This window comes from Larimichthys crocea, chromosome IV, assembly GCF_000972845.2.
Source record: "Larimichthys crocea isolate SSNF chromosome IV, L_crocea_2.0, whole genome shotgun sequence".
NCBI lineage: Eukaryota > Metazoa > Chordata > Actinopteri > Sciaenidae > Larimichthys > Larimichthys crocea.
In genome coordinates, this window is record NC_040014.1 from 517,392 (window position 1) to 537,924 (window position 20,533).

A 20,533-nucleotide genomic window follows, 5' to 3' on the forward strand; every position below is an offset into this window, starting at 1 on the left:
AGGAAGCCTATTTGGTAACAGCAAACATGATTATCACCAATAATTTCCTCCACCGCTATCTTTGAGCTGATTTGCTGGATCAATTTGTGCTGACCCGCAGAGTCTGCTAGCCATTAACCAATCAGGAATACTCCAGAGGTGGAATTCATTATCCTGTGAGCCCTCTCAAAACTCACCAATTCCAACGCAATCTCTTTGGGTTTATGTACTCTCTAAAGCATGAAGATCACAAGGCTTTTGTCACATAGCACAGCAGTACCACAGCTGGACCTGGGTTTTCTAAAGCATCTTGGCGTTAAGGTTAGTCTGAAGTTAACACAGGAAGACAAAATTATTTTTATCCCCTTGAGACAGACCCAGCATTTTATCCTTCTATAGGCTTCCATAAATTAGCCATGTGTGTGTGTTTTGTTCTTGTGTGAATCCAACCTAATCTGCTTTTTTTTTAAACAGAAAAGTCCATTGAAAAACAATTTGCTCTTGGATTTAAAATGTGATTTTTTACATAAAGCCTCCCAGGGGATTTATCATAAAAAATTTTCCATGTGTAGGCAAGAGGTCAGCCTCAACATGAAAGCAGTAACCCTGGGCCTAGTTATATTTGAGATGGTTCCCATAAACAAAATCAGTGAGCTGCTCTTTATGGTGGGGTAGAGCAAACCAACTGGTTGGTCTTCATGGTCTTCTGTGACTAACAACCTAACCATGAGATTAATGCTCAGTTAGAAGTGTCAAACTGTATTCTTTGATTTAAAAGAAAACAACTTAAAGGATGAAGATTAAGCTGGTTTGTTTTGCAAATGTACATGTGGTTAACTTTCACATCACAGCTGCTTCTCTGAACTTTTCTATAGGAACTATCCATGACTGATTTTCACACAGTTGATGAGATAGTCCAAAATGTGGCATCCCTGAATGTCTTGCTTAGGAACAATTCAGAACCTTTTTTTCAAAATGTAAAAAACAAACAAACATTGTTGTACCCAAAACGTAAACATGCTACAATGCATGGAAACATAGCAACTAGAAGATACTGAAAGTTGCTTCTGCTAATTTAGTAAATATCACCAGGTAAACAGCTGGACACAACTAAGTCAACATAACTGAGACCCGGTTACTTACTGTGTAATCACCTTGACCACCATAAACTTTATGTACTCAAGCAATTTTTTATGAAAAGAAATAAGTCCTGACCCTGCGTGTGTATATACTGTATGTGCGTGTTCAAGTACCATCCTTGTTTCACACCTTACAACCACTAGATGCTGCTACAACACAAGCTCACTTGGCCTTGACAGCTGAACTCTGCTGACGTGTTCAAACATTGATTTCATATTGTGCAGATGAAGTTTCAGCAGAGGGCCCATTTTACCACATTTTAATATATCAGTAGGAAAAACTGTCATGCCTTACTGGGACATTTGAATATGACAGAGCCATTGTTAATTAGTTAGCACCTGTGCTTTATCTAGTATGACAAGACAAAATGTTTGGCATGAATAAAGTCCTTTTAAACAACTATTGACATGTTACAAAATAAAAAATGTACTAGTTCAAAATCAAAATTATCTTTATCACATTTCTGATTTTATGCAGGTTATACTGCTGATTTTATACCTGCAGTTTACCCCACTGAATTGTTTCATTGTTGAAAACATAAAAGGTTATCCATTCCAAAAATAGAAGGCAAAGAGCCTTTAGAAAAGAGTCAAATAAGTGTTTTTAATGCACCTATAGGTATATATGTCAACAGTAAAACATTATACATTAACATAACTCATTAAAACGGTTTATAATGTTTTCATTTGTCTTTTAAATGAATTCAGATTTTCTTTTCCTGCACCCTTCTCTGCAGCTGTCTGTAACTAATCATTGCTAATAAACAATTTAAAAAAATGTTAAATGCATGCCATATACTGACAAAAACATCTTGAGTCCCATTTTGATTATTCTCGTCTATGATACTAAATTATCTTGTACTTGGTTAAACATTCTTGATCAGCAAAATTAGCATTTTTTTCCCATGCTGCTAGTAACTTTTTAACTAAAACATATAATTATTACTCTGTGTCAGGAAGATGTTGCATAACTGTACGACATCTTCCCATAACACCACTCAGAAGTAGGCTACATAGATATTAATCAAGCTTGTGCACACTAAATTCAAACTTTGGTTTACAGCACCACATGGGCCATGTTTAGAAAAAGGCGAACAAGCTTGTGAATATCAAGATAAGAAACACTGGCTCTTCCACTTCACTGATTTGTCCTGCTGAGTCAGCAGGATTCCTCATTTATACCTAACTAAACTCAAACATGTAGACCAAGACCTCGACTTTCTTATAGGTGTTCAAGTGAGGAACGACTTGACAACAAGCATTTATTGCGCGTGACTTGTTCTCTGTTGCAGTAAATCTTCCTTAAACATTTACGTTCCTAACAGGCTCATTGTTGCTCAACTCAAGCAGTTAATAATAAGTAGAGTGAACAAACTTTTGTGTTAGCCTCCTAACCTGTGGGATCTCTTGGAACCTCTTGAAATGGAATGGAATAGAATACAGTGTTTGACAAAATGTGGCAAAGTTCTTGTCTAACTACTAATCCTACTTTTGGGAACCCTTTTAAATTAAAATCTAATTAAATTTGATAAAAATATCAAATTTAATCATTCGGAATTAATTTGAATGCATAATCCATCCATCCAAGTTTTTGTGCAACAATTACATTTTAAATCTAAAGATCCCAAAGAGCTTCATATGTTACAGTGGAACCCATGCAGAGAATAGTTCAGTATAGAGTTCAGATGAAAACACGTGCTTGATCATAATGTTCAGTGTTTGTCAAGTTTGACTAGAAGTTTTCTGCAGATTATTCTTTGAATGCACTTTTTTCCTCTGTGGTACAAGTTGTGTCAGTGGTGCAGACATCTATAATGGTAAGGCTAAACAATAACAATGGAATGACGATGTTAATAATTGGTATTTTTGTTAATAAGCGCCCTACTGCATTACCACAGCCACAGTCAATAGCTGGACAAAACTAGAGTGTTGACAAGTTTGCTCACAGCTAAACATCAAGCAAGTGCAACAACACAAGACATAGCAGACAGTCTGTATTTCAGCCTTTTATTTCACAAAGCTCTTACCAATGACTAAAAGTCAGTACCAGATCTAGTAAAAGTGTTATAGTTGTGTTATGTAGTCCGTGAAGGGTTTAAAATGTAAAACATTCCTTGTTTTACAATCAAACTATGAAGCCTAATATAGGAGTTTTATTACACTTGCATTCATTGAGGTTTTTTTCTTTTGAAGGTACAAAATGTGAAACCAATGACATGTTATCACCTCATAAAGATGTTATGTGATCGTAAACAGATACTTAATCTCAGTCTAATATTAACTCTCCTCCTAGTTATGCTCCTATGGGAAATATCTGTGTCTTTTGCTGTTCAACACTTCACTATCTAGCTTGGTGCTAATAAGGTGTACAGTGTGTTTTGTTGACAACAGCTGCCTGCCGTGTGTGGAAACTGATAAGAGCAGCAAGAGTGACCCAAAACAGTAAAGTTATAGGGCAGAAAATGAAAACAATGAACTAAAAGGTAATCCATACCTCATAACACTGAGGGGAAATGAAAAGTTGATTGTTACTTATTTTTGGGTTTGGTTGATTTTGACGCAATGTTGCTTTAATATAAAAAAAAAAATTGCTTTTGATTACATGTCCAAATATACAATAAAACATAGTACCTGTTCAGTGATTTAAATGTAGATTTTTTTTTCATTATTCTAACAGTCTTGACCAAGAAGAAGAATGAAGGAGAGTGATAAAGTGCATCAGATGATCTAGCATCCATAATCACCCAACCTAAACCCAACTGAGATGGTCTGGGATGAGTTGGACCGCAGAAGGAAGGAAAAGCAGCCAACAAGCGCTCGGCATATATGGGAACTCCTTCATGACAGCATTCCAGGGGGCTTCCTCATGAAGCTGATTAAGATGCCAATGCCAAGAGTGTGCAAAGCTGCATCAAAGCAGAAGATGGCTACTGAAATGTAAAATATGAATCATATTTTGCTTTGCTTTGCCACATTATTTCATATGTTTTACTTCATACTCTTGATGTCTTAAGTGTTAATCTACAATGTAGAAAGTAATTTTAAGTTCTTTGACTGGTACTGCTTATACATGTAGTATTATTGTAGAATCTGTTGTTACTGTAGCCTGTAATATCATAGGTTAATGGATTACCAACAGGCAGGATCTGATGTAACCTCCATGTTTATAGAGTGACAAAAAACAGACATGGGTGAGTGGAAAGTTGGTGAAAGTCAGCACTGTATATCACAAGTATTAACCAATTCTCAACTCCATCTGCAGCTGGTCTGAGAAACCTTGGCTGCCTACAATAGCTCCTACAACTGTCATTATCCTTTACTTAAAGCAAAATCTAGTCACTTAACCTCTCTTTTTGGCTGAATTATGATCAACACCTACAGTACCAAGTGGACTTAATGTCTGTTATAATTGCTTAAATCCTCCTTGCCTGTCCGGTTCTCAATGACAGAAGGGGAGAAGGTTCATCCAAGACGGTCAGGGTATGAAATGGTTGCCAACAACATGCTCACACACAGATTTTGCTCTGCCAAACAAACTTCACCATGATGGCTTTGGTTACCGCCTGGTGGCAGCAGCCACTTTTGGGGGACCTACCTTTTTGGGGAAACACTCTTGAAGGTTGGTGGTTATCAGGGTGGCTACAGTTTGAGTTCTGACTTAACAAAAATAAACCATGAATTGCCACAACTTCTACATTTATATACTACTGATAAAGATTTGTTCATTTTAAAAGCATTTTGATCACCTGCCCACATAAAACACAGTGAGGCCTTTGAGGCTGCATCTAAAATTGCTTTGGTGAAGCCAACATTTAAGAACATCATATACACGACTGGGAGTGAGGAAATCACAGAAGTCACACTCAAAGTAACCCCAGCTAGAGAGCGTGAACATTAGGTTTTTTAAGGTTCATGAGAAGAGAGAAGAAATTTAAAAGAAATGTGAGATTATGAGGTTTGTTCATACTGGGCTTCTCTGTTCTCTGCGTATATAAACTGAAAACTTTGTAGTAAGTAGTAAGTGTCATTTCCTGTGTGCTGTTTTAAAGTGACATTAAAGTAATCATTAGTCACCTGCAACCTGAGTTACTGGTTAACGTTTCTCAGTAGCAGAGAAAGCATGTCTAAATATAGTCAATGCACTGCTTTTTGTGGTAGTAACACTTAATGCACAGTTTTAACAGTATTCTACGTACAATATATCACAGATACGAATGAAATGTGTGCAGGAGTGGATTTCCAAGGAAAAGATCTAAACACACCAAATTTTTATAAACTAAATAAAGAAATGCAGTTTCGTACATTAATCATTACGTTATGAAACGTCTTTGCTGTGATAGCTTGAAGTCATTTTTGAGAGGATGTATGCACGCACATATTCACACACACAGGCAGGACTTTGGTCACCATGGTAACCACCATGCACTGCCAACAGTCCCTTCTCCCTCCCTCCCTCCCTCCCTCCAGCTCCTCTCCTCCCTCCCTCCATCTCCTCTCCTTCCTCCCTTCCCCCTCTGCTCGGCTCCAATCTGCAGGAACGAGAAGAGGGGGGGCTGCTGCTCCCATCATGCTTTGCAGGATGAAGCAGGAAGAAGCCAGAGGCAGTCAGTGAGCAGCATAGTGGACAACGGTATATAGAAAAACAGAGTGATGGTGGATGCAGTGGCATCAGTCAGGGAGGTATGGCTGATGTCGCCTCCTGTTTGTATTCAAGCTGCTCCTTCTCTTTGGGTGAGTTCTCCCTCATTTTAATTTAAAATGAAACAAACTATATCCAGAACTCATGATGTGATAAAACCAACGTGCTGACAGATGGACACTGCTGGTGGATTTAAAGGGGCGGTACACTAATCCTCTCAGGTTGAATGGTGATTTATTTTATGATGAAGAATCGAGACAGGCGCGATCTTTTGATTGTTGGTTTTGTCTACTGGAAATGACATTCCAGTCTTACCGTGCACGAATATTGTCATGTTAACCACACTAGGACAAAGAAAATACACATACCAAATAGCAGCCCCCTCTCTCTTGATGTTTCTGTGGTGTGTCACAAATGAGAACATGATGAGAACTGTGACTAAATAAATTAGACTGACACAAAGAATTAAACTGCCATGTCTTTACTCTGACAATGATGTCATTCAGTCAAGCATATAATGCATACAGGGACACACCCACACACTCGTACATGCACAGACCCACTTTTGTCTCAAACAGTGAATTAAAAGAAAAACATCTCTTTGCAGCCTCTAACCCTGAGCTGTAACGACCAAAGCGCCTTTTTTATGCTTCAAATGTACTTCAGTGATGCATCAGCCATTTACCGCTGCATTACACTGTCATTACTTCAGTAGTTACTAAAACAGCAAATTTATGGTGATTGTTGATCGGGCTTTAAGTGTTTCAGTCTTTTAACTAGGAAGTAATCACTACTGAGGTGACAACAGTGCTCTCAGTCTCCGAAGTGTAGTCAGTTGAGCTTGAAAATTCAGTAGTAGACTGATTATTAAATGTACTGAACATCTGAGGCCTGAAAACAAAGACGAATGTCCTTGCACCCAAAATGCTAAGACTTTGTACTGAAAGAGACAGACAGACTGAACCAGTGTTTAATAGATTGTTAAAAAGGTGTGTTTCTATCATTTAAAGTAATGGACGTTGTATCTGTAACGTCGCCCGGAGGTTTCTGAGGAATCAAATCAAATCAAATCAAATCAATTTTATTTGTATAGCCCAAAGTCACAAAGTACATTTGCCTCAGAGGGCTTTACAATCTGTACAGGGAGTGACACCCTCTGTCCTTAGACCCTCGGTTCGAGTGAGGAAAAACTTGCCCACAAAAACCCTTTTAACAGGGAAAAATGGATGTCACGTGTACAGGACAAATCAACACAAACATATTGTACAATGAGGAGCTGTTCTGAAGCTCAGTGTGTGGTGACTCTGGCCACCACCATCTTGGCCTACCTGTGCCACTAATCTAAAAATCTGCAAAGTTGTGGATCATTGGTGGACCCGAGGAGGCATCTGAATGATCCCCGGGTGCTCAAGCAAACCATCTGGAATGGCATATGTCAATAAAAGCACCCACGCTGTTAATTGTGCATGTGTGTGTAAACTTTAAGTCTTCATATAAAAAGGAAATTCAACCTCAGTACAGTTGTAATTAACAAGGAAATTAGCTATAGAGACCAAAACTGTTTTGTACTTTTGTACCAGGCTGTAAAAATGTTTATTTCTGCTGTGAGGTTGGACATTTTAATATGGGGGCTTATGGAGATAGACTTGTTTTTTTTGTGTAATCATCTGCATTGTCTCACGAAAATAAGAGAACTTTTGCCACTAGTTACAGACAAGATATTTACTTACCTTTAATCAGCAAGATGAAAGTCTGTGCCAGGAGATACAAATTTCTAAGTGTATTTACCACAGGTTGTTATTAGTACACTTCACACGGATAACAATAGCACATCTTTGCTTGTTGCACCTCTGTCAAAGCTTATCTTCTGTTTGCTATGTGCTCTACTCTCTTTGCTCAGTTTCACTTTACACAGTTGCAGGCCCCAGCCTCCAGCAGGGCACATAAACAATGTGATCCAGTAAAAATTGACTGCATTTAACCTCTTGCCCAGAATTGCCTCTTCTACACAAGTCATAAGAAAGAAACCCACACACAAGTCTTTCAGTTGGTGCAAGGGATGACAAGCACCACCCACTCTTGGTGATCAAGCCAATAGGAAAGAGTATGAGGGTGAGCAAAGGGCTGCTCTTATCTTCCTATTTATTTAGCAGAGATCACACTCACATCTACTGCTGTCTGACTACTCAGATGACAGAGAGAGAGAGACAGACAGACAGAGTGTCAGAAAATGAGAAGAAGTTAAGGCAGTCAATACAGCTGATTTAATTCAACACGTGGTCCTGTTTGATCCTGTGGCAGTGACACTGCAGGTGAGTATAGACATTACTGACTGGATGTGCATGTTCTTATCATTTAAATTTAGACGACCAAGAAATGAACACTGATGCTTTCAAATTGGGTTATTATTCCACCTGGAAAGAACGTTAAAACTGGTTTTAATGTGTTTTATTATGAAACCTGCCATCACATTAACGTTTTATTATGTACTATTTTAAGTGTATTTCCAGTCATTAAAAAACCCATATTATGCTGATTTGCTGGTTCGTAGTGGGTATCCTACAGCTCTGTTAGACACTTTTCACCTTTCTCTATGGAACAAACTAATTGTTCTGAGAAAGTCATTATCATTACTACTAAAATGTCCTAAACTATGGTTATGACTTAATTGACCTTAATTAAACATTTATGGTGATCATTTAAACTTTATAACCTTTATCTATTATTATTATTATTGTTATTATTATTGTTATTATTATTATTATTATTATGGAAATTATTTTATTGAATGTTTGATTTGCAAGTTCAGATAAACATGGAGGTTTGGATAATGATGATCTTTTTAAAACTAACTGTTTTAACAAGCATCATGTTGTATCTTTATTGTTGTGTTTTACAATTGAAAGTCCACAAGGGACAATAGTCCAGGCGCCGTAGTTAAGCATTGCTTTTAGAGAGTAAGCACATAGGTTGACTCTAAAGATTCTTAGAGCTCACAATATTTCTTGATCTTGATTAGGTATGTTTAGAAAATGTATTCTAATCTGTGAAACAACTGAAATGTTACAAACCTTTTGCCTACGTAAAATATATGTAGACAGACTATCTGAAAAAAATGTCACCAACATTTCAACTACAGTATATATGAAAGGGAAGCTCCCACATCAAAGGAAGCTTTCAGGTCATTTCTAAGCAGTCGTGGAGTGCTTTTATACTACACGATTAAAGGCGAGGAACATTGATCAGATATGGTTTACAGGAACAACTTTAATCAATTGTTTCCACTGCTGTTCAGGCTTGACACTGAAGTAAATTAAATGTTTTGGTTCCAAAAGGTCCACAGTGTGACTCCTGTTGTGTTCAGCATTTAATCAGGTGTCTGTGTGAAAGAAAACCTTATTTAGGTTGACAGTTTTAATCTGTTAGTGAGAATCACAAATGTGAAGTAGTTCTTGTGTTCTTGTTCTCTTTTTTGGAAGATGTTCTTTTTACTTTATGTGTTGTACCTCAAAGCTACATAGGCTCATTGTCAGTTTGACCCAAATAGACACAAACTGGCCTCTGTATGAGTTTATGTCCACGCATAAATAAACAAACCTGTGAAGGAGAACTGTCTAGAAACAATTATTCTTTTCTATTTTTTACCTCCTGCCATATTAGTAGGTGAGAGTTGCCAGCGCACCACAAGAAGTCTAAATTATAGTGCATACTAGTGTTGCTGTGATCTGATAACATGTTGCTTATAGTGTTTTATGGCTTCTTCAATGTGGTTATCTCAGCTGAGACGCAGCTGCTACTGAAAACAAGTAACCTAATGAGAAAGGCCTTCTGTGACTTCTGTGCTGTTCACAAGCTAGAAACTGCCTGAATACAGAATGAGACTTTGTACATGGGGTGCACACTCTACCTACTGAGCAAACCTGTGCTCCATGAGTGGTACATTTACTTTATCTTTAACTCTACTTAACACTCCTTATACACATGTGCTACACACATATGTGGCCTTATCACCCCTCCATGCCAACTGAAAATGTTCTCTAGACTGTCGATCACCTTGTCTGTATTACTTGACTCATATTTATAATATTGGCTGTAATAGTCTATAACTACCAATATAGAATGTCCTGTTGGTAGTGGGCCCAATAAGTCAATAGCAACTTCTTGCCACAGCCCATCTGGTAGTGCTGTGGGTCATAGTGGCTTGGGTAACCATGGTATCTGGTAACCATGACACATGTCTCTCTGCAACACTGTCCATGCCTGGCCATCATACTCTTACTCCTGTGGTGCTTTGTGCCCACGATGCCCAAATGTCCCTCATGAGCCAATGCTAAGGCCTTGGTTCTTACTATGTGAGGTAATACAATACATTTCCCCCTTAAAACTAATTAGTGTGTCCAAACACACACAGTTCCATTGTCCTGACACCTGTCATAGCAGTCCCTCTGTACTGCATTTCTCAGTTCTTCATCTGCTTGCTGAAGCCTCCTCCACTTCCCTTGCTCTCGGAGCTGCACTTGTAACAACAAACCTCATGTATTTCTCTGCTCCATGTTCATGAGTCTCCACTGTTGCACTCTTTCCCAGCAGTCATTATGGGGGGTCTGCAATGTTGTCTCTCTGTAGGACATAAATCATTCTAAAGTCATATGGTTGGAGTCTCAGGACCCACCATTTAAAATCTCTTAACCAGGCCATAATCCATTGTGTTTGGAGTTGATGTCTGGTGACTGGTTTTTACATCATTCTGAATTCTTGATCCAAATTGCACTCCAGCTCTCAGAAGAGGGCAAAGATTACAAACAGCACTGCAGCTACGAAGTAAAATAAATGTGTGAATACCCCACAACATGTTTAGTTTGGAAGTGACTTATCTATTGACTAAAGTCATCTCTGCTTTTTTCCCCCTTGTCTGTCCTGTATACTCCCTTCTACTTTCTCCCTCCCTCATTCTTCCGTGAATTTGATTTCCCAGGAGCACAGCTGACCACATTATCCCCTCCCTCTACCTCTGTTCGTGCTACCTCCTCTTCCATCCTGAGACCATGGAGGAGGTCACCAAGATCACAGAGACCACGCTGGCCCCACCCCTTCTCCTGGAACGGCGGGTACGCCAGAGACAGCCTAAAGCTACAGTCCTCAAATCCAAGCTGAAGCAGAGTATGACTTGCTCGGTGCCCAGAGTCCGATCCACCCTGACCGGGTTCTTCCCTGTGGTGCGCTGGCTGCCTAAATACAAACTCAGGGAGTACGTCTGGGGCGATGTGATGTCGGGCTTGATCATTGGAATTATCTTGGTACCACAGGCCATCGCCTACTGCCTGCTGGCCGGTGTGGAGCCCATTTATGGTTTATACACCTCATTTTACGCCAACATCATCTACTTCCTCATGGGGACGTCCAGACATGTCTCTGTGGGAATCTTTAGCCTTATGAGCCTCATGGTGGGACAGGTAATGGACTACAGTTTCTGTATTTAATAAAATAATGGACATATCATCGTTAGGATCATGATTATCTTGGGGTATACAACACACACTCATCAGGAAAGCTTAAAATTGTGCTTTGACATAACTCCCTCATTATTCCGTGAATCACCAATTATATGAAAAACAGCACGGTCTGCCCTACGGCGTTTAAATGTATCAGTTTCTGACACTGGGAAAGTAGGAAAAACAGTAAAATTTTGTCTGTGAACTATCTTTTTAACCGAATTGCAGACATTGAGGCTGTTCAAAGTGATCTCCTTTTAATAACCTCTGTATTTTTTTTTTTACCACTTACATTCACTGAGCCACAATGGAAACTGTTTAGAGACTCCCTTGGGGTGAAAATCTTTGGTTTAGTATAGTCTCTCATACTTCATTAGTACAACATTAACATTTTCTTGGATAAAGGATAAAAGCATAAACAGATATTTCAATATTCACATATTTAAATGGGTAATAATTTATGTTAGGTGTATAATTTAACTAATTAATTAAGATTTGTTGTTGGTTGTCTTTACTTTGCTGCAGGTAGTGGATAAGGAGATGTTCCTTGCAGGTTTCGATCTCAATGAGGACTCCACAGCATCCAGTTCTGATTTGTTTAATGTCACACTGGGCACTAACCTCACAGCTGGGAAACTTCACAGTGTGGAGCTCATGGGTGTGCAGTGCGGGAAGGATTGTTACTCCATCAGCATCGCCTCTGCCCTTACATTCCTAGCTGGCATCTATCAGGTAAGGGAACAGTTGTATTATGACCTTAAAGTCACTGCATATCTGAATTAGAGGCATCCAACCAGATTTTGACCACTGGTAGTGCTATAGAGCAATGTTTAATCACAATAGTGTAGTAGTGACCAGGTTTATGCATTCAATATTAATAAAGCCAATTTGTTTGCCGTCATTTTGAGTTTATTAGTACCATTACTCCACCTTACTCCTCTCCCTCTTCCTCTCCTTCTCCTGATCCTCTCACCAGGTCATGATGGCCGTGTTTCGGCTAGGCTTTGTCTCTGTATACCTTTCAACTCCTATGTTGGATGGTTTTGCCACTGGAGCTTCTTTCACCATCCTGACCGTGCAGGCGAAATACCTGCTGGGTCTTAAGATTGCCCGTCACCAGGGCTACGGCACAGTTGCTGTCACCTGGATCAACATATTCATCAACATTCATAAGACGAACCTGTGTGACCTTATCACTAGTGCCATCTGTATCTCTGTATTAGGTAAAGACCTTTGTTTCCCATCAGATTCTCAGTCACCATTACAATCTGCCCAGCAACACCATGAGTTTTTCATCATGTCCAGTATTCTTTATAAAATTCTTCAGGTACTGAATATTTGATTTAATGCCACTTAGTAGTAGTAGTACGGTCTTGAATATTGACTGAACTACATTTTTAACATAAATTGACATTATGATTTTTTTTATATATTAGTGGCAGGGAAAGAGATCCAGGAACGCTACAAGAATCGTCTAAAGATCCCTCTTCCAACTGAGCTGATAGTAGTGGCAGGAGCAACACTGGCCAGCCATTTTGGGGAGCTGAACAGCCGTTACAGCTCCAGTGTTTCTGGTCACATCCCAACAGGGTTCATTCCTCCTCAGGTGCCAAACTTTGGTCTCGTGTCACGATTGGCATTGGATGCCATTCCGCTGGCTGTCATTAGGTAATGTACAACAAAAGTAAACATGTTTGTTTGGCATCAACATGTGTATCTTATCTGGACGGCTGCAATTTATATTACCATCTGGCAGGGATATGTGTCCTCATTGTCCAGATTGAGGTCTATTTGCACTGTCTCTTAAAAATACATAGAGAGCGGTTCATTTAAATGACGGTAACTCATCAAGTAGGATTTGTAGCATTGCAACACAACAATTAAGTTTTAACTACTTATTTACTACTTACTATTGTAACTTAAGAAAAACAAAGCTAAACGTATGTTTGCAGGTCATAAGGGTCTTCACATTCTTTTATGAGCCTCATTGGTAATCAAAATGTAATTTTGTCTTGTAGTTTTGCCTTCACTGTGTCGCTGTCCGAGATGTTTGCGAAGAAAAATGGCTACACCGTTCGTCCTAACCAGGAGATGTTGGCCATTGGCTTCTGTAACATCATCCCCTCCTTCTTCCACTGTTTCACTACCAGTGCAGCGCTGGCAAAAACCATGGTGAAGGACTCAACAGGCTGTCAGACACAGGTGAAGTTCATACTTTTTGAAAATGTTCAAACATTTTCCAATGTCCAATCATTTTCTTTATTTTGAGGAGTCAGACAGATAACATACTTTCTTTAAAGGATCAATATTGATTGATCTGTATTGATTTAATGCAAATGGTTTCACTGGCTATATGTAGAACATATGTACAATAACTTTGTGGAAGGTGTTCAAGGCTTCTTTTTTCTCTGTCTGTGTCTCTCCATTTCTCTGTTAATCATCAGGTGTCCAGTTTGATCAGCGCACTGGTTGTTCTTCTCGTCCTTCTCTTCTTCGCACCTTTCTTCTACGATCTCCAGAAGTGTGTTCTTGCCTGTATTATCATTGTCAGTCTTCGGGGGGCACTCAGAAAGTTCAAGGATGTCCCAGCTAAGTGGCGTGCCAGTCGTAATGATGCCATCGTGTGGCTGGTCACCATGTCAGCTACAGCCCTCATCAGTGTAGAGATGGGCCTCCTGGTCGGAATAGTTTTTTCGATGATCTGTGTTATCTTCAAGACCCAGAAACCTAAGGTGAGTAATGGACTTAAAGCTGATAATGGTTGTTGAAATGACAAAAATTCCTGAACATGAAAATGTTTGAAAATTGATTTTGGATTTTGTTGACCAGAAGCAGATTTCAAATATCTATTGGAAGACAAATATTGATCTTTGGTAGTCCCGTAACCTCATTAAACCTGATTTGATTTCAGGTTTCTCTCCTGGGCCGGGCCAATGACACTGATCTTTATGAGGACATGGACGAGTACAAAAATCTCATCCCGCCACCTCGAGTTCAGGTCTTCCGCTTCCAGGCTCCTTTGTATTATGCCAACAAGGACTCATTCCTCAAATCCCTCTACAAAGCTGTCGGAGTTGAACCTTTCTTGGAGATGACCATTAGGAGAAAGGCAGAAAAGAAGGCCAAAGATATGTCCTTGAAACAGGCCAAGGCAAATGGGGATAGGAACAACGGTGAGGTCGTTATTGGCCTCGTCCAAAGAGAACTGGATTTTCACACAATAGTTTTAGACTGCTCTGCCATACCCTTCATAGACTCGACAGGCATGGCCGCATTTGAAGGGCTGGTTAAGGAATATAAAGAGATCGGGGTGAGCGTACTCCTCGCCAACTGCAACACCTCAGTTATTGATACTCTGCAGAAGGGACAGTTCTTTGGGAAGAATGACAAAGATATGAGCAGCCTGCTGTTTCATACAGTTCATGCTGCGGTTCTTCATGCAAACAGTACATTTGCAGCAGCAGAAACCAAGTTAGAAGTGGTGTAGAGCAGCTATAAGAAGAAGGGAACAGAGAAAATGTTCTGGTGTCATCCATTTCTCCTCCTTTCTTTAGTAAACCAAAATGTGAATTTAGTTGTGGAATGAATTGCAGTTGCCTTTTAGGAAGCTTTGTCCAAGAAGACATTGGGGTACCAGGAATATCCAATTAGGAAGATTATTTACATAAACCTCTGGGGCCACAACCACCTAACAAGCACACTTTAAAGCAGTTTTAACATTTCTGGTGCAGACATTGATTACCTTGTCAGCCAAGGTATAGGAGGCACATAGGCTAACCAGACAAACAACAGAGCTGGCGAGGATCAGAAACAGGCAGTCAGGAAGGGTGACATGCAGCCATGCCACCCGTTGCTTGCTCCTGCAAGCCTTCTAACGGCGCTTAACAGGGATAAAACTCTGCATCATCAGCAAAAGAGACTATGGCTGTGCTATCATTAACAGGGTTACATCAAGTCTGTGGCTTAAGCCATCTGTAGTAGACAGAGTAGACAGTAGTTGTCGATCTCACAGAAATCACAATGTGCGTCATGAGAAGCAGCATCACATACATATGTACTTACTCCCCACATTAGTATAATTGGAATGAAGTTGAAAGTCAGCTAAATTGGCCTTTAGATAAACATAAAAGGAAGGTAAAGTAAAGATAAAGTCAATAAATTAATTAACTGATAAGTAAATTGTATCGCAACTGGAAAATGGCATCAAATTTTAGAATTTCCCACTTGAAGTGTGAAAGGGAAGTAGAAAATTTTAATTTAATCTATTTTGAATCACTGAATGTGTGTTTGAAGACTTTTCAAGGACCACCCATGATCCATAGCAGTGATGGCATAAGTGAAGAATTAGTTCTAATAAACATAAACACAGCAAACACTTATATTACATTTAATCTGCACATGCTTGCTTCTTTAGTCCTTTATTTTTCACTTGTTGTTGTAATACTGTTAGTTAGGGTTATTCATACACAGGTGTCACTGCAAAGCTGCTTTAACTTCTTATATTGCTTAAAGCTTTTGGTCAAAGTCCATGATGGCTCTAATCCAGGAGTCCAGAGTTCAGATAAGGAGAGTTAGCCACTATCAGCAGTATTTCTTGAGGTGCCTGTTGCACTGTTACTGTGGACCTCAAAATAATTTTTAGAAGCCCATTGGATCTATTCCTGACTTTAAGATGAAGCATTCATTCTTGGTGAAAACTAGCTTTTCATGTCTCACAAGTACTGAGTGCTTTTTTAGGCTCGGTATCATACAGAGAGAGCCTTGCCTTCAAACCATTATAAAATCATCATTATAACATATTCATCCTGTTCCCTGGTCAGTCAACAGGAAGTTATATAATCTGTTCTTGAAAAAAATGGATCCTCCTCTCAGGCGCTAAAAGCTAGTCATCATATGGTGCCTCTGAAATTTATATTTTTCTCAGAAAACTGATGGCAGCAGGTGATGCCACATTATTTGTCAAACTCCTTCACTGCCACTGGTGGTTAAATCAAATGTTCTATGTCGTAAAATAAGAGCAGTAGTATCTGTAAAATCACCACTTTAACTTTTTAATTTTGATGTTTGTACCTTCATGTTTCTGTCAAAAAGACAAGTGAAGTGGCATTGTGTTAAGATATAGACATTCTTGTTTGTAAATTGAGAAATCATTTTGTATTTTCATACACTTATTTTGTCATCAGATTTTCACCATGTATTAATTTAACTCAAATCATGACATCTTGTCTTAGGGGGACTCTTGTTTTGACTTTCAGTTTAATTTTTTTTGTGTTGACATTCAACACTCATATATAAACACTGCCTTAATGTTCAATACTTGAATTAAATTGACATATTTTTAATGAACAGCTTGTGTGTGAAGTTATTGCCATTAGTAACAGATGTCAAGGGCATATCTATTAATGACAAATGATGTACTTATTTTGCCAAAAGAAAAAGCCACTAATCAACATTTTTATATTTGCAGGAGGAGCCAAACTGTTTCAGTGTCTTTTAGCTCATTGTTTTGGTTTTAAGGTTCGCAACTTTAATTTAGTAATTCCAAAAAACACCTGAAGCGTGGTTACAGCAGACCCCAATGTAAACAGTGACATTAAGTGGACTGACCCTTTAAAAAAAGTATGACAACAAAAAGTACAAGTAATTTGACATTTATTTTCAAGTTAACTAAAATCTTTAAAAAAAATTAAAAGTCTATCAAATTAAAGTTTGATAAACATTGATAGAACCAGGAGAAACCAGTTTGATGTTTTCCAAAATGAGTAGTGTAGACAACCTGAGCAGCTTTAAAATGCAACACTTTGCTGCTGTGTCAGGCCCCACACAACTATCCATTAGCCCATGAGGTAATATACTCATGGCTATAATTTGTTAACATAATTATCATACTTGTAACACTTACAGTATGTCTTCTTATGCTGAATGACAGCGCTGCTACAGCATCTTATGTAATTGCCCCTCCCTAAAACAGAAAGACAGATACACACTTATGTATAGTCCATGTAATTACCAAGACAACCATATTATTCAGGTATATTTAATCTTTTACTCATTACCTGTAAACATGCTAAGAACATGCTGTCTGTCTGCACCAGGACTGTCAATGATTAAATAAGTAATACATTAAATAAATGTATGAAAAGTCATGCATGCATCACAACCATGTAATCTGTGGGTCATTTCATTACTGCAAGGGAACTGAAAGAAACGGCGTGAAACTGCGGTGTTTACTGAAACTGTTCACATGACAAAACCTTTAGTTTACACGTCATTTTAATCCATTTGAAGCATGGCACTTCCAGACACTTAACTGGAAATCAAATCTCACCAGGCTTAAAATGTTTCATACAAGCAGAAACTCTCAAAGACACAGTCCCTGTGTCAAGTTAATATCAACAATAATCCTGTTGATTAAAAATAAAAGATCCTTAAGAAATAGTTTTTGGTTTGAGACCAAGATTGATACCACTGTGTGCCCACTGAATATCACTTAGCTTAGCACAAAGACTGAAAATGGGGAAACAGCTAGTCCAACTCTGTCCGAATTCAACAAAATCTGCCCACAGTACCAGTAGAAAAGCTTATTCTAATGTCTAAAGCTTATTAATTAATGAACATGTTATATCTTATCCAGTCAATCCATGCAAAAACTAACCTTCATGGTGGAGTTCTGGGACCTTGTGTCAGTTCTGTTTTTTTCTTTGTTCTGAATTTTTTTTAAACCCAGTGAAAAACAGCGAACTGCAAGCTCAGGATGGTTTTCTGTCATTACTGCATCAGACACCTTTTGCATAAATCTTCATTACTGGATGTAGTGATTTAGTGATATATCTTTTTTTCCCTCATTTTCCTCAGAGGAGGGTTTACAGTGTAGCTGAGACTGATGCCTAGACCATGTGATTTGACCACATGCTGAATTATTGTCTCTGTGTTTACCAAGCATGTCAAATTGCTAACTGAAGTCAATCACTTGATGCTGCGTGAACAGAAAAACCGTCCACTGTGAAATATTTTACAAGACTCACCTCTATAGAAGACAATGGATGAATGGATGAATTTGTCACAGGGGGCAAAACATCTGGTTCCTGTTCTGTGGAGACAAAACAGAGAAACAAGTGAATAGTTTGGTATGGCAAAAATCAGAAAACGTTTATCTACATTTTTACTGAAGTCTTTACTTTCAATAGTCAACTTGCATCAATGCTGCCCTCTGTCGTTCAATAATATGAACAGCAAAAACAGTTTTTTCTTCACAAAAACAGAAATTCTATAATTATTCACTGACTTTATTTTACAATATGCATATAAATTGTAATATAAACAATCTATGTTTGTAATTTTACTCATATTTTTATTAATTAAAAAATACAGTAAAACTCTATTTAAAAAGAATAACTGGGAAAATTCCATAAAATTTAGTTTTTACGTTTAAAGTTCAACATTCAACAGAAAGTGGTCAATTTTTATTTGAATGTGAAATTATTCTGTATTTTTTTTCCATTTTCTAGGATCAAACTTTAAAACTTTAAATTGTAAATTGAGTGTACATGGTCTAATCTGCCCCAAACTTCACATTTGATAAGAGTCCCTGCAGTCACAATAAACCACAGTGCTTACTGTGAACAGGAAATTACTTTTGTTGACCTTTGTAGTCTTTCAGTCAGTAAAATAACCTATTATTTACACAACACCGTTATTGTTACACTACATACTGCTGATAGTGCTGATACTTTTGTAGGTGAAGCTTTTTTCTTCTTTGTTAGAAAGCTTCAATCTGAAAAGTCAAACTTTATTGTCAACCTCTCCAGCAGCAAAAGATGATGTACCAACAACAGAGTTGGTGTGGAAACTTGAAGCCTACAATATGTATGTGGTGGCGAGTGATATTCTAGATTTTTCTGGCAATAAACCCACTAAAAAGATAAATACTAGTGATGAATGAGTCCATTCTTATAAACATTGTTTCAATAATAGAACATTTACCACTATATGTACAGATATCTACTTACCATTTTCAAGATGTAAGTCCAGAAAACTGAAACCTGCAGCTTGTCAATTTTATATTAACAAGTACGTTTTTTAATTGATTTTTAATTGGCACATGCCCAACTCCCCTGGTTAAGAGGTAATTTAGAAACTCATGATAAATAACAAACGATCTAACAGACATTAGATGTAATACACACCAGTTATTTGTGTGTCATTTGATAAACACACTTAACTCGTGTCTGATATGAGCACAAGATGCCTCACCCACTGTTGGTGATCAAGCCAATAGGAAGGAGTATGACGGTGGGCATATTGTTCAAGTTGCAACATTAAGACTTCAGAACTGGTTTAGGACTACTGTTGCATTATTCTGTCTGTTTCTTTGAGTTAACACTAATGAACCAGTGAATAAGGTCAGAAGCCAGACAGCTTGTAGTTTCAGGAACAAGAGCTCAGCAGACCATTCACACTAAAGACTGCTGTTGAAAACTTTTGCTAGTTTAGCCTCTGACTCAGAATCCAGATTAGATCCTTCACTACTAATTGCTATCTTAAATAATGAATAATGATATTTTGAAATGCTATCAATAATGCATCTCAGTAAACAAACACATCAGCATAAACAATATGGACAAAAAAAAACAAATAGTCATTATATGGACATATGAACTGTAGGCATGGAATTCCAATTAAATTCAAATTTATTTATAAAGTGCAAAATCATAAATCATCATCATCATTTTTCATATTGAGAAGGTCTAGACCATACTCCTTAATAATTTACAGAGACCCAACAATTTCCACCATGAGCAAGCACTTGACAGGGCGAGGAAAAACTCCCTTTTAACAGGAAGAAAAAACCTCGAGCAGAACCGGGCCCAGGGTGGACGGCCATCTGCCACGACCGGTTGGGGGATACCTGCAGGGGGAAGACACAAAAGAGTTAAAACTTACCACAAACTAAAACTTTACTAAAGAGTTCAAACTTACCACAAACTAAAACTTTACTAAAGAGTTCAAACTTACCACAAACTAAAACTTTACTAAAGAGTTCAAACTTATCACAAACTAAGAAGTTACTAAATAATTAAAACTTATCACAACTTATCACAAACTAAGAAGTTACTAAATAATTAAAACTTATCACAACTTATCACAAACTAAGAAGTCACTAAATAATTAAAACTTATCACAAACTAAGAAGTGACTAAATAATTAAAACTTATCACAACTTATCACAAACTAAGAAGTTACTAAATAATTAAAACTTATCACAACTTATCACAAACTAAGAA

The 20,533-nt window shown here is 38.1% G+C and overlaps 1 protein-coding gene across 2 annotated transcripts; it reads left to right on the forward strand.

Moving 5' to 3' along the window:
• Positions 1-5,718: 5,718 nt before the first annotated feature.
• slc26a1 (solute carrier family 26 member 1) lies at positions 5,719-16,582 on the forward strand. Of its 2 annotated transcripts, none has more exons than XM_019259540.2 (8): positions 5,719-5,849; positions 10,733-11,210; positions 11,775-11,981; positions 12,226-12,472; positions 12,686-12,917; positions 13,268-13,451; positions 13,694-13,981; positions 14,161-16,582. In XM_019259540.2, the coding sequence occupies exons 2-8, from the start codon at positions 10,803-10,805 to the stop codon at positions 14,734-14,736; spliced, it is 2,142 nt and encodes a 713-aa protein (XP_019115085.2). In that variant the 5' UTR covers positions 5,719-5,849; positions 10,733-10,802; the 3' UTR covers positions 14,737-16,582. The 2 variants fall into 2 exon arrangements, with proteins under 2 accessions (XP_019115085.2, XP_019115086.2); XM_019259541.2 differs by lacking the exon at positions 5,719-5,849 and adding an exon at positions 8,015-8,069.
• Positions 16,583-20,533: the final 3,951 nt, after the last annotated feature.